At 40.5% G+C, this 15745-nt stretch overlaps 2 protein-coding genes across 2 annotated transcripts; both read left to right on the forward strand.

Annotated features, from left to right (window-relative positions):
- Positions 1-956: 956 nt before the first annotated feature.
- On the forward strand, positions 957-6379 carry LOC124260967 (mucin-like protein). Its single transcript, XM_046695286.1, has 6 exons — positions 957-1053; positions 1369-1495; positions 2041-2063; positions 2337-2510; positions 3612-3809; positions 6165-6379. The coding sequence occupies exons 1-6, from the start codon at positions 957-959 to the stop codon at positions 6314-6316; spliced, it is 771 nt and encodes a 256-aa protein (XP_046551242.1). The 3' UTR covers positions 6317-6379.
- A 3919-nt stretch (positions 6380-10298) lies between these two features.
- LOC124260977 (thrombospondin-1-like) lies at positions 10299-13525 on the forward strand. Its single transcript, XM_046695295.1, has 5 exons — positions 10299-10401; positions 11043-11065; positions 11356-11529; positions 12994-13200; positions 13310-13525. The coding sequence occupies exons 1-5, from the start codon at positions 10340-10342 to the stop codon at positions 13459-13461; spliced, it is 618 nt and encodes a 205-aa protein (XP_046551251.1). The 5' UTR covers positions 10299-10339; the 3' UTR covers positions 13462-13525.
- The last annotated feature ends 2220 nt before the right edge of the window (positions 13526-15745 follow it).

The raw sequence follows: 15745 nt of genomic DNA on the forward strand, positions 1-15745 counted from the left end.
TTTACGTGAAGGTGATTCACATTTCAGTAGTATCATAGCACCCTGGTCAAGTTTACGTGAAGGTGATTCACATTTCAGTAGTATCATAGCACCCTGGTCAAGTTTAGGTGAAGGTGATTCTCGTTTCAGTAGTATCATAGCACCCTGGTCAAGTTTACGTGAAGGTGATTCTCATTTCAGTAGTATCATAGCACCCTGGTCAAGTTTACGTGAAGATGATTCACATTTCAGTAGTATCATAGCACCCTGGTCAAGTTTACGTGAAGGTGATTCACATGTCAGCAGTATCATAGCACCCTGGTATCAAGTTTAGGTGAAGGTGATTCTCATTTCAGTAGTATCATGGCACCCTGGTCAAGTTTACGTGAAGGTGATTCACATTTCAGCAGTATCATAGCACCCTGGTCAAGTTTACGTGAAGGTGATCCACATTTCAGTAGTATCATAGCACCCTGGTCAAGTTTACGTGAAGGTGATTCACATTTCAGCAGTATCATAGCACCCTGGTCAAGTTTTCGTGAAGGTGATTCACATTTCAGTAGTATCATAGCACCCTGGTCAAGTTTACGTGAAGGTGATTCACATTTCAGCAGTATCATAGCACCCTGGTCAAGTTTACGTGAAGGTGATTCACATTTCAGCAGTATCATAGCACCCTGGTCAAGTTTACGTGAAGGTGATTCACATTTCAGCAGTATCATAGCACCCTGGTCAAGTTTACGTGAAGGTGATTCACATTTCAGTAGTATCATAGCACCCTGGTCAAGTTTACGTGAAGGTGATTCACATTTCAGCAGTATCATATCACCCTGGCCAGGTTCACTTGGGAATGGATCCCTTGAATTGGGAGATGGAGGAAAGAACTTGACCAATGTGTGTGAATGATGGCATGGAATGTTTAGAATTACCTATGTGCTCTCTTATTTGTTTTATTTGTGTAGATTGTTTTTCTCAAGATGAGACTCAAATCGTCTTTCTGCCTGAGGACAGTAAAACCCTCAAGTGTGACAAGCGACAAGGTGCAATATATAATAAATCTGACAAAAATTTCTTACGCTGCAAAATTGCCCTTTCAACAATTGGTTTTGTAACACGATTGATGAGCAACCTTAAACTGAAGTGCCACCATGTTGATACAAATGGTGCAACGCTATAAATCACATCTCGGGTGAAGGCGACCTTCGGACCTCCTTGTCGACAAACACACTACAAAGCCACGTTCCTTGACGTCAGAATGTGCTCCAGTATCAACTTATTGATATATATCATTCCAAAGTTCTTGTTCCTGTTCATATTTCTGTCGTTTCAACACGTTCTGTAAATATGGTTCTAAGTACCCCTCCACGGCAGTGACACTAGTGTGTCGGGATGAATTTCCTATAAAAAGACAGAAGGGGTTAATAGCAAGGTACAACTATTGTCAACTCTTCACGATGCAAGCTTTGTGTGTAGCTGTGGTAGTCATTGCCGTCTTTGACATCGTCTCTGGGACAACGTAAGTAACTTTCGGAGCAGATCTTCCAGTTACGTTTTATTGAATACCTTTACACCACGTTAATGAGCACTGAAGAATGTGTTGATAACGGTATACTCCTGTGTTAATTCCAGGTCCAAGTGCTTGCTGTACAAGAATATGTCTGGATAGCTGTTCTCGAAACGTTCGTAGCCCTACGAACTTCTTAAGCACATTCTTACGCATTGGCTACGATCAAAGTTCAGAATTCTTAGGGCTACGAATGTTTTGAGAATAAGGGCCAAGGTTGCCGTGCTAATCGAGTACACATACCATTATCCAACTGTTGCATTTAACTGATGCGAGATTATGTTTCAAGAAACAACAACAAACCATATGCCAGAGTATTTCACAAAAGTAGACTCTTCTTCCATTACGGAGAGCCTATAGTTCCAGTACTTCCGGTAGTACAGGAAGCGTTGACAATAGTTGTACCTTGCTATTAAACATCTGTTTGATTTGTCAACAATCCTTGACCTTGCCGCTAACTGGGCGCTTAAGTTGGTTTTGAATTTCGCGTTTTTCAGAAACCTGCCGGATCAAAAGTTCGGTACGTTCAATCTTCAGTGCATTTGTTCGACTAACGGTTCCAAACATAATTCTTTATTGATGTCAATAATATCAATAACATGATTGCTACTCACATCTCGTTTTAAAATATGTCTGTTTCTGTCATTTGTTGAGTTCTTTCTTAAGCACATGAAAAGAAGCATTAAAGTTTATTTCTCTTCATATTTTATAACTTCTACAAAAACTAAACAAGCAGTAACTCTCTGAGTATGATAACAAATGAGTTGTTACCGGGGAGACCTGATGTTCGCAGTGTGGGGCAAATGGTCCACGTGGAGCGAGCGTGTGGGGGAGTGCAGTGTCAGCTGTGGGGGAGGCTCCCAGACTGTGGTGAGGACGAGGAAGTGCCAGGGTGGTCTGATCTGTAAACCCATCAACGCGGGGATACGTATCTACACACAGGCCTGTAACACCGACAGCTGCTCAGGTGAGATGACCGTTAAACACCGGGTGTTCACATTCCCATCATGGTGTTCATGTTGTCGGCGCCACAACTCAGTTCATAGTCAATACTAGGGTTGTAACGATGTATCGAACTATCGATGGATTGCAGTTGCTGAGTCTCCGATACCATAATCGATGGTAGAAACGAAAAACTATCGATGCATCGATAGTATGTGTGACTATCGATAGTTTAGTAATTGACTTCCGTTGATAAATGCGCAGCGCAAAATACAGGATGTTTGGGTGCAGACTTGCAGCTTCATTGAGTTTATGTTTTAACTGTTTACTTGATCTGGGTTTCAGGTTTCTTGTGAGTTATTCAACGAAACTGAAACTACTTTAACTTGTTTGTATTTCATTTAAACTATACAATCATTTGTACAGATAGGAGCATCTAAGGAGAAAAAAACTTTTGCAATAGTTTTGCAATTGTTTGCCACAATAGACTATCGCTATCGCAATTATATAGTTATTTCTAGGGCTGCGCAATATAACCGGTTTACCGGTATTTACCGGTTCAGACATGAAAACGATACTTATTGCGATACGCTGATCAAAATCCGGTATTTTGACATCATTTCGGAAAACTTTGTAGCACTCGGATATTTCCGATTTTTAAATTGTTCTTTTCCTTGTTTCGTTTGTGCCAAATATTATTTACATTTTTATTTTGTCATAATTATAAGTTTTTATCAAATTTAGTCAAGCATAGTGATTTTGTTGTGTTTTTGCTTTATAAATCAAGCATTATCTCGATTATAAGTAGTTTTTTGTTATAAAAACCTTCTTACAACATATTGCAATACATTATCGCAATATATGCTTTCGCATCGCAATATATCGTAATATGAAAATTCTATGCAATGCCCACCTCCAGTTATTTCCCCCGCATCGTCAACCCTAGCCAATACGGCGCCCTCGACATTATATCTGTGAGGCTTCATGTGTGAGGGGTGTTGTGTCACACGTTGTTAACTGCAGGTGAAATAGTGCTTGTCCGGAAAATTGATACCTGCTGTGCCTAATTCACAGTAGTGAAAGGTTGATAGTAGTGTTACATATCTCCTGTTTCTATGCCTCTCAGTGGATGGAGGATGGTCTGCTTGGGGTGAATGGACCGACAATGACGGCGAGGAGTGCTCAGTGTATTGCGGAGGGGGCAAGGTCAGGCAGTCGCGAGAGAGGTCATGTGACAACCCAGAACCTCAGAATGGCGGTGCTGACTGTGAAGGAGAGAGTGTGGAGAAACGAATAGCCAACTGTAACACACAAGGATGTGGAGGTGAGGTTCCTGTTCACAATTTGCTGTCACTAAGAATGATTTGTTTGAGTGGCATTCTAGAAGTTGGTGGTATAGGAATGACAAGACTGTATGGATGATCAACTTCATTATTTTGACAATGGCGACGTTTCGGTATAGATTCTTATATCGTTTTCAAGCATATATGGGGAATGAAGGGGCACACCAGTTTATATACAAGATAAGATAAAGAGATAACAATAACAAGGGTCTAGAAACAAAGCATCAAAGAAAGTTACATGATGAGCTACAATAGCATGATGATGAGCAGCATATTCCTTCTTGTTTGTCCGCTGTACTCAGACCTTAGAAGAAAATATTTACCAAATCATTTTTGTAGATATCCAAGCGTTATTAAATGTAACATCAGTACTAACAAGTACAAACATTTTAATACTTCAGAACTTAGTAATGTTTATATTCCATGCAACATTACAGAAAAAGTCGAACAATAATATGTGAAAAAAATGTAAAAGTTACTTCTCGGGCGAATATAAATGTTTATCTTACCTCATACATAAACGTCGCTTTCTGATTGGCTGAGCGCTCTTCTGTTATTTTCAATGTACCCCGCTTACAAGCGAGTAACATTTCAATGTACCCCGCTGTCAGTGGCAACTCATTCTGTACATCGTGGTAGTAATTCTTTATCTCGAATAACATTGAATCACGTATAATGTACGGAAATTACCGATGTTTTGCGAATGCAAATCAATGGAAGGGAGATAACTCTAAACAAACTTTCTTGTCAGCAAAATCTAGCGATGGCTACAAAAACAGTTGTACCCGTCCTTCAAACAATTCAGAATTAACTCTAATTTGTTCGGTAGGATAAATACGTTGTTCACTGCTCCCTCGGGGCCCATTGGTTGATGTAACCTCGATGTTTGTTTATGTTCCCCTCGCCAACATCGAGGGTACATCAACCCATGACCCCCCTCGTGACCAGTGTATGTTTTATGTACTATAGGCCTGTGGCCTCTTCAGTACGGAATAAAGGTTGATTGATGATGAGCTAAGATAACATAAATGAGATGAGTGAGATAACACTAACAACACTATCCAAACCTCTGTCTACTGGAAACCCTCGCACACTGACCAGTACATCCATTGTGAATCTAACCACTCTCTCAGAACTAAACCCGGCATTATCTCCACTCTTACCCGCCGAGCACTCAACCTACCCTCTGTCACCCCTGAACCTAAACTTAAACACCTCCGGCATGTCTTCACCCAACTATCCCACTAAACTTGTTGACCGTGTCATTAACTCCATCCTCAACCCAACACCCAAACCCACCACTAGCAAGCCCGACCCCGCTCCCATTCGCATCTCAGTACCCTACATCGGCAAAACTTCACATCACATCAGTCGCTTACTTAAACAACAAGCAGGCATAGACACTTACTTTTCCACGGCCACACATCAGCTGCGACTGTGGCAGCAGCTACATTGGTGAAACATCCAGACCACTCAACATACGCACCAAAGAACATGAGACATCCACAAACAATGCAGACAACAAATCAGCCATTTCAGAACACATCACCATATTTCCTCAACACAATATCAACTGGGACACTGTCAAACACTTACAAACAACAAACATGATTACACTCAGCGCACATTGGCCTAGGCATTACTAATACGCTGTTTTAACCCCTCTATTAACAGGGATCAGGGCTATTACATCCCATCAGCTTACAACCACCTAATCGACACGTAAATATCTCCCCTTCTCAACACACAAACCCCCAACACACACACACACACACAAACAAACAGACAGACAACCACCACCACCTTGGCTTCTACCCAATTAACTTACATTCACTGATTTTCATGGTATCCCACTCATCTTATCTTAGCTCATCATCATGCTATTGTAGCTCATCATGTAACTTTCTTGGATGCTTTGTTTTTCCACCCTTGTTATTATTATCTCTTTATCTTATCTTGTATATAAACTGGTGTATCCCTTCATTCCCCCATCCCCGTCGGCGACATTGGCTACAGCCAGAAGCCGACGTTAAACCTGAAATGATCATCATCATTCCCCCATGCTTGATAACGGTATAAGAATCTGTACCGAAACGTCGCCATTGTCAAAATATAGAAGTTGATCATCCATGACGTCTTATCATCCCTGTCACGAAGAAGCCAGTGGACAGTGAACAGTAAGCAAGTATACATGTATGCAGATGGGCGTGTATACATATATGCAAATTGTATTATAATGTATGAAACTGTATGTATATGGGCCCGTTGGCCTTTGTACGGAAATAAAGTTTTGATTGATAATGACCGATGTGTGAGGCATGTGTTTTGTGTTACAGATTATTGCCCAGACAGGCAAGTGAAGTTCTTCCCCCATCCTACCAACAGAGGTCGGTACTACCAGTGTGGGAACTACATTGCTTACCTCATGAAGTGTCCCAAAGGCCTCGTCTGGGATGACAGCATCTGGACGTGCAACTTTGACAACTGAGACGTCCCGCTAACTTGATGTCACATGCACATGTACAGTCCTAATAAAGCAGAGTTATCAAAGTAAAAATCGTTTTATGTTTTATGTGCTCCTGCCCAATAGTACTCGTCTGAGGTCCATCGGGAGATCTGAAGTAGTGGTGACACATAGTCATCGCTTTGGCTGACTCATGAAAATAGTAATAAGTGTTTCACATTTGTCCTTGTTTAGTGTTTTGTGTATTTAGCAAGAAAGATATTCATAGACAGGTTCAGGTTTCAAATCCAATTCAACATTTCGACGAACCCGATTCCTGCACATGCTTAAACGATGATTTTATTCATTGACAGACGGCTTTGCGCCTGATGAACAAGTATGAATATATGCCACATGTACATTGCAACAAAATCAAAGTTCTGTATGAAAGCACCATATTGTCGATAGTCACACTAGGTGTTTTGCTAGAAGTCACCTCAGAATAACGTCGGTGATGATGGCATCCAATACCTGCTCACACTAGCTAGGCAGCACCTGTGTGATTGAAGCTTTCAAGTGCACACAACCTTGCCTCCGTTTGTACATACAGAGAACAAACATACATATTAGTGTCATTCCTCAGTTAATTACAGGTATACTCCGTTGATAGATGAGTCCAGGCCTTTGGACTGCTGAGTTTCTAGATGAGTCTAAGATTTTGGTCTGTAGTAGGTTTGCCCAGTCTTTAAGTGACTGCTAGCTCGCCAACTTGCTCAGAAACGATACACCATCGACATGCTATCACTGGAGGAAACAAATGTAGTTTTCTTATTTGGCTGGTCATCTTCTTGGTGTGTTCACGTGAAGGTTGGAGAGTGTGTGTTCCAAAGCCAGAACATTGTCAGTAGTCATACTGTCACTAGGTTTAAAGGAAAGTTGCACTCAGCTGGCAGTTCGTGTCTGCCATATCCTGTGTTGAATCTCAAACCCTCTTGTCAAACCTCAATCACCTCACTGTAGAACATCACTCCCTCCTGTAGAACATCACTCCCTCCTGTAGAACATCACTCCCTCTGGTCAAATTTCACACTGTAAAGTCAAACCTCTCACAATCCTGTCAAACCTATCTTTACGAGACAACCGAGTGACCTGACTACAAATATCCAGTTTCCATACTACCCAAGCTTGGCTGCAAATAGGTACGAGGAGGTAAGCCTGGATGACACTTGACCACAACCTCGGATGGGGATGGCTTCTTGTTGTTTACAGACCGACATGACGACCAAATTCTGGCTGCAATATAACAACTATTTATGTACAAGCCAGCAGTCACAATATGATCTTTTTGTTACAATTTCCCCAATGTGAAATGATGGACATGTATGTTTTGTGGTATCACCAAACAATATAAATACACTTTGTCGGCATTATATTTAAGATGCCATTTACAAGAGTGTTTCAGTGGCAGTACCTTTATGAAATCCAAATTGATATTTGTGCTATTCTTTCTAAGATGACTCACTGAAATAATTTGCTGAAAATACGGGTTAAAGTTATTCCCCGGTAATTTGAAGTATCGCATGTGCTTTTACCTCCACCTTTAAGAGTTCATTAACAATACCATCAGGTCCAGGTGACTTGCCGTTCTTAAGTCGCCGAATAGTGCATAATAGTTCATCAAATGTAAGAGGACATTGAAGCAGTGTAGAAGCATCATCACAAATATCATGAGTATTCTCAAGTTGAGATACATAGTAATTTACATAGTCAGTAAAGTCTAATTAACATCTGCGCATGGTAGTGAGAGGTCTCTGAAATATTTAGCAAATAGATCACAAATACCTTCTTGAGTATCACAAGATGTGTTTTCGTAAGTGAGAACCTGAGTATATTCCTTTTTACGTTGGTATATTTTGGTAGATTTAAAGTACTCTTGTATACCTAGTTCAGAGGTATCATAAATTCTTTTGAATTTAAGATCATCCTCATATTTCTTTGATGGACGATGTCGTTTTCTTAAAATACGTTTTGCTTCTTAAAACGCATTGTAGTAACTATTCCCTTTATCATGGATTTTACCATTGCGCATCCATTCATTGTTACATTTTCTCATTGTATTATGTAGACTTTTCAAAGTATGTTTTGTCCAATATGTCTGTAGCAAGCCATCAGTTTGTCAACGTCTCCGCTTCCAGCTAAACCAACATGTGCTGGAATCCAGACAGTATCGCTGCTGATGTACATGTAGTTTAGAACAGTATCACGATACAAGATGTCATATAATATGTCTGCAAGCCATCTTAACAAGTTTGTCACCTTCTTCGTGTCCAGCTAAAGCAACATGTGCTGGAATGCAAACAATATCACAACTTTTATCTAAGATTGGACCCTAATATTAAATTCAGAAACGAATGTTATGTCATGACCACCAATGTCTGTCTACAGATTTGGAGGAGCTTTACATCTGGTGAAGAATATTGCGACTGATTTAGAAGTTGATACCTTGAACCCCCACTTTGACCACCAAGGATCTACAGAATGTAGAGTTAATTGAATAGATCTGAGAACAAAGTCAATATTTCCGAAACGTCTCCAACATGTACCATCATCTGCAAATTGTAATGCATCAATGTTTAATGGAAGTTCAGGTAAAGGTTGCATTGAAGATTCTGAGATTATAGGAATAATTTCATTCTTCAAATTTGTGATTTCGTTTTTAAATATTGTTGCAAAAACTCCATAACTGTAACATCCTGAAACTGATCTGCTAAAAATCTCTCTTCACGGGAAACAACCCTTTGATCCAAGACAGGAAAGGGGGATCTGTTACGGTTCCCAGTAATCCCTTTTACTTTGGTCCAACTTCAGGAAGGAGAAGTATGCCTGTTCATTGTTCCAGCAAGACGTTAGAATTCATAAATACTGGGAAATTCGAGCATTTGGTTGTCCGGATGTTTAACCAATAGCTTTTTCTGAGATTTAGGTCAGAGAAAAAGTTAGATTACCATTTGAACTTTTAATGTCGTCTCTAGCAAATCACATGTTATTTCAGTTGAACAAAGTTCAACAAATTTATGCCAGTTAGCAGAGAAAATTCCACTTGCAGGGTTTAAACGATATTTCATTGAAAACTAGAAAGTGATCACTTCCCAAACTGTCATCTTGAAAACACCAGCAGCTGTAACAAGTTATGTCCTTTCTACGTCCCTTATATTACTTGCATTTGCTTGGAACAAAATTGCGGCGCCGGAAGATGATCTGATCGATAATCAAGATCTATATAGTAATAAAACGTGTCTACCTAGTGAGGTGCAACTTATTTGAATACCTTGACTAAACTCCTGACGTTTGGAAAATATGTCGACGTAGAGAAGACGGTTAACGTGCTTTATAAATCCTGCAATATACCGAAATCAGCAGCACAGTTCAGTTCCATTTGATTGTGCAACTTTGCCTGGACTATGCTTAGATTCGTTAGTCAAGCCAAAACGCCGATATCCTATCTGGTTAACACTTTCAAATAATTTGTTAGTCAATAAATCAGGATATTATTGCAATCAATAATATTCTCAAAAACTGTGCTGATTAATTCTCAAGATCAAGTTAAATTTGATTTATTCCAAACCAAACAACATACGCCCCAGGTGACACTTTGAACATACGCACACAGGTTTCTTTTTATTTCATTGAATATTATTGGAGAGCATTTTTGTGATTATTCAAACAAAACGATATGCTCACTTCAGTCCTTTCCCTGGTACAACGATATCAATAAGAAATGACTTAATCGAGTATCACACCACCCCCTGATCGTTCCCACAGAACCCCCGGACTGTGATCGACAAGCAACGTGTTGAAAAGTGGGTCACGAAGTACAACAATCTTGACGAAATTAATTAAAATTAATCTCCAATGCACCTGCTTTCGTCTCAAAACGATCTGTAAACGTGTTTCTGAGTGCCAAACTACGACAGAAGAAGCACATTATGAAGTTTAAAGTGTGGATGAATTTCCTATAAAAGACAGCACAGGTTAGTGGACTGGCACAACTGTCCACAACTGTTCACAATGCAGATGCTGTGTGTTGCTGTGGTAGCCGTTGCCGTCCTTGGCGTCGTCTCTGGGTCAACGTAAGTAGCGTCCGCCACTAATGTTATACTGAATGCTTCAGCACCATATTTACCAATATTTACCAAGACCGAGCGTGTAATGCTGTAGTACTTGTTGCTATAGATTTAAGCAGCCTTCACAGAACGATATGGTCCAAATCCTGCGCAATGTTTGCTTGCTTGTTTAACGCCGCACCCAGCAATATTCCAGTTATGTGACGGCGCTCAGTAGCTGTCTCCTCTTACGATAATCACGGGTTCCTGAAGATCAATTTCTACGATGATCTTCATTGGTAGCTAGTCCCGTACTTGCTGCATTGTGGAAATAATCATGTGGGTCACTTTATACATTGCTGTTATGTACTGCCATTCGACTGAGCTCCAAGATGTACATGTCACTGGTACCTTAACATCCCAATACAATACTGTCACTCATCAGTGAGTACAATGTGCCAATGCCCCAATACAACATATTGAAATGCAATCGTTTGTCCAACTGGGAACAAAATCAATTCAACAATCGAATAAGTATATTGTTACTACGTTTCCAACCTTAGAATACAGGAATCTTCCAACGTTCCAAGAATAATTCTATTGCATCACTGTCTTGACCTTGTATCATTTACTGCAACATTGTTGCCTTTCAATTTCGCCATTTTCAGAATCTCGCCTGACCCAAACTTCGGTATGTTCAATTTCCAGTGCCTTTACTCACAGAACTGTTCCACACAATAAACCATAATATTATGTAAATCTGTATATTGTGTCGATAGTTATGGTTAATATAATTACTTCTGTGTAGATGCCAGATAATTCCTTTGCTAGCAACATTTCAGGAGTACATTAAATGAAGCATTATAACTTATCCCTCAGTTTTTAATGATATATTCATAACTTCTATAAAAAGCAAACAAGCAGTAACTCTCTGAGTATGATTACACATGAGTTGTTACCTGGAAGACCTGATATTCGCAGTGTGGGGCAAATGGTCCACGTGGAGCGAGCGTGTGGGGGAGTGCAGTGTCAGCTGTGGGGGAGGCTCCCAGACTGTGGTGAGGACGAGGAAGTGCCAGGGTGGTCTGATCTGTAGGCCCATCAACGGGGGAAAAGAGGAGTACACACAGGCCTGTAACACCAACAGCTGTTCAGGTGAGATCATCGTTAAACACCGGGTGTTCACATTCCCATCATGGTGTTGTCGACACCACAACTCAGTTCATAGCCAATACGGTGTCCACCACGTTATATCTCTGAGGCTACACGTGTAACAGTTGTTGTGTCATATGAGGCCACACGTTGTACCTGCAGGTGAAATAGTGCTTGTCTGGAATAGTGATACATGTTGCGAGGTAATATACGAGGGAAGTTCAAAAAGTAGTCAGCCTCACCTAGAAAAAAAAGATACAAAGATATTATATTATCTGTCAACCTTAATCAAATTGGTTTTGCTATGTTCCAGGCTCACGATCCCCATTTTGTTTGACGTTTTATCTTGGTACCCCCCAAAAACGCAAAATCTCCAGTAAATGCATCACAAACTTCAGGAAACAAAATATGCAAGAAACATTTTGAGTGTTTTGGGGATTGGTAGAAGTCCGCTAGAATCAAGCTTAGATATTAAAGTGCATGAAAAGCAATTTGAAACTACAATCGCTTGTTAAAATGCAATTTGAAACTACAATCGCTTGTTTAAGTGACCCCCCCCTTCATGTTTACTGAAAGAGCTTGTTTTGGAGACACTACCCATCCCCCTTTCATGAGAACATAACTTATTCTAATGTTTTCACTTATTCATACATGATACCAAGGGTTACTACTAAATAATGAATGGTCACACAAGAGTCATCTATCAAAATATTGTAAACAGTGCCAGCTTGAATACTTGAATATCTGGACACAATGTTTTTGAAAGATTAAAATGGGGGTGTCCTTAATAAACAGCCCCTGTCTAAATATAAATCAAGCAATCAAAATCTTTGAATGTGGGTAGTCATCCAATACTATACAGAACATATTTTATATGATATTATCTGAGGCCATTCCATTATCCATGAGGTACCAAATGGCAGATCGTTTTTCATTTTCTGCAATCTGTTACAGAAATATTATACCCCAATATGATGTCATGACTAATATCTCGTTAATCACATTACCCACATATGGGAAATTTTGTGCTAGTGATTCCTTCAAAATAAAATGGATACTATGAAAGATTAAAATCAGGGTGTCCTTAAAAAAACAGCCCCTGTCTTAATATAAATCAAGCAATCCAAATCTTTAACTGTTGATTATGACGGGTAGTCATCCAATACTATACAGAACATATTTTATAAGACATTATTTGAGGGGATACCATTATCCAAGAGGTACTAAATGACAGATATATTACACCCAATGTGTTGTGATGACTAATATATCGATCTCAATACCCACATATGTGAAACTTAGGATGTGACTTTTCTAATAATTCCATTAAAATAAAATGGAAGCTTTTCAAACATTGGACATCGAGAATAGAGTTAGGTTGACTACCTTTAAAATGACCCTCTTATGCTGTACATAAATCACAGTAGTGAAAGGTTGATAGTAGTGTTACATATCCCCTGTTTCTAGGCTTCGCAGTGGATGGAGGATGGTCTCCTTGGGTTAGATGGACCGCCAATGACGGCGAGGAGTGCTCAGCGTATTGTGGAGGGGGCAAGATCAGGCAGTCCCGACAGAGGTCATGTGACAACCCAAAACCTCAGAATGGCGGTGCTGACTGTGAAGGAGAGAGTGTGGAGAAACGAGTTACCAACTGTAACAATCAAGGATGTGGAGGTGAGGTTCCTGTTGACAATTTGCTGTCATTTAGAAGCCAGTGGACAGAAAATAGTACGTTCTTGCTGTGGTAATGACCAATGTGTGAAGTACGTGTTTTGTGTTACAGGTTATTGCCCAAACAGACAAGTGAAGTTCTTCCCCCATCCTACCAACAGAGGTCGGTACTACCAGTGTGGGAACTACATTGCTTACCTCATGAGGTGTCCCAAAGGTCTGGTCTGGGATGACAGGATCTGGACGTGCAACTTTGACAACTGAGACGTCCCGCTAACTTGATGTCACATGCACATGTACATTCATAATAAAGCAGAGTTTTCAAAGTAAAAATCGTTTTATGTTTCCTATTTACCACAGGACATATGATAATATGTTTAGTATAGGGTCTCTGTATTTACGGAGTGAGTCACGGATGACAAACTGACTCCAGCATGTGGGTGTTTCACGTGGTGCTCCTGCCCTATACGTACTAGTCTTAGGTCCATCGGGAGATCTGAAGTAGTGGTGACACATAGTCATCGCTTTGGCTGACTCATGAAAATAGTAATAAGTGTTTCACATTTGACCTTGTTTAGTGTTTTGTGTATTGAACAAGAAAGATATTCACAGACAAGTTCAGGTTTCGACTTGAAAAAAAAAAAAAAAAAAAAAAAAAAAAAAGGGTTCAGGTTTCGAATCCAATTCAACATTTCACCACCAACCCGATTCCTGCACATGCTTAAACGATGATTTTATTCTTTGACAGATGGATTTGTGCTTAATGAGCAAGTATGAATATATGCCACATGTACATTGCAAGTAAAACTAGGTTCTGTATGAAAGATTGTATGAGACTGGTTTTGTTAAGCACCACCTTGTCGATAGTCACACTAGGTGTTTTGCTGGATGTCATCTCGGAACGACTTCTGAGATGATGGCATCCAATACCTGCTCACACTAGCCAGGCAGCACCTGTGTGTTTGAAGCCAACCAGTGCACACAGCCTTACCTCATCTCCGTGTGTCATTCCCTAATTACCCACACCTGGGATATTGCGGTGATTGCAGCGTTGGGGATGTCACATGTCCCCAAACACAATATGTATTGCCATGAGCCAACAACGGTACCATGAGCTATATTGTTTCAATTTTCGCTTGGCCCGGTTTTCACGAATCATACGAGCTCCCAATGCATTGCGGTGTTCAAACCGGTTTCCTAAACCTGATCCCCGATCTTCCACTTCTACTCATCGTCTACCTGGTCTGCACAATCTATACCGTATACAAACTACCAATCACCCGTGTACCTGCTAGAGACACACTTATCAGTCCACCACTATGCGCTTACAAAACTAAGGCATCCTTGATATATATTTCCGTGACAATCACCAATTTCTTAATCGCCATCGATTGAAAAATGACAGAGACACGAGATGACGTCATATCAAACAATATTGCGTCACGTTTTCCGGGTCAGGTGACCGACTTGAGTAGTGACTGGCCGGTCTGATAGCCAGATTCTACTATTCATTATTATATGTTTAAAGCAATGACTTTGTTAGTCAATATTGTCGCGTTTGTTTTGGAAAGTATACAATAAGACTCAAAGATATGACAGTTATTAACTTGCAACCAGAGCAAGAGAACAGACGGCATTACTGGTGCACGTTTCAGAACAGACAACACAAGACAGGGATTCAGAAGAATCTGACGTGCTCTCAATATGGCAGAACAAGAGAAGATTTTACAGAGGGCATTACTTGAGCACCTTTCAGAATGACAACACCAGGCAGTCATTAAGAAGACTCTCGTGTGATATGATAGAACTTTACTGGTTTAATGGTATTCTTTCTGTTCAGCAACCTGTACATAATCTAATCATAATTGAATCTGAGCAAGGCAGAAGAGAAGATCACAGCATGAACGACTATAAGCTAAATTTACTGTACTGTGTGCGTCCATGCGTGCGAGTGCATCTGTTTGTTTGAGTGTATGTGCGCGCGAGTTTTTTGTATTTATATGAATATATGATTGTGAGTGAGTGTGAGAGTGTGAGTGTGAGTGTGAGAGTGTGAGTGTGAGTGAGAGTGAGTGTGAGGTTGAGAGTGTGAATGAGTGTGAGAGTGTGAGTGAGAGTGGGTGTGAGGTTGAGAGAGTGAGTGAGTGAGAGTGTGAGTGAGAGTGGGTGTGAGGTTGAGAGAGTGAGTGAGTGTTATTGTGAGAGTGTGAGTGAGAGTTAGTGTGAGGTTGAGAGAGTGAGTGAGTGTGAGAGTGTGAGTGAGAGTGAGGTTGAGAGTGTGAGTGAGAGTGTGAGTGTGAGAGCGTGAGTGAGAGTGAGGTTGAGAGGGTGAGTGAGAGTGTGAGTGTGAGAGTGTGAGTGAGAGTGGGTGTGAGGTTGAGAGCGTGAGTGAGAGTGTGAGTGTGAGAGTGTGAGTGAGAGTGAGTGTGAGGTTGAGAGTGTGAGTGAGAGTGTGAGTGAGAGTGGGTGTGAGGTTGAGAGCGTGAGTGAGAGTGTGAGTGTGAGAGTGTGAGTGAGAGTGAGTGTGAGGTTGAGAGTGTGAGTGAGA

This window comes from Haliotis rubra, unplaced genomic scaffold, assembly GCF_003918875.1.
Source record: "Haliotis rubra isolate DU_JTF1 unplaced genomic scaffold, ASM391887v1 Scf782, whole genome shotgun sequence".
NCBI lineage: Eukaryota > Metazoa > Mollusca > Gastropoda > Lepetellida > Haliotidae > Haliotis > Haliotis rubra.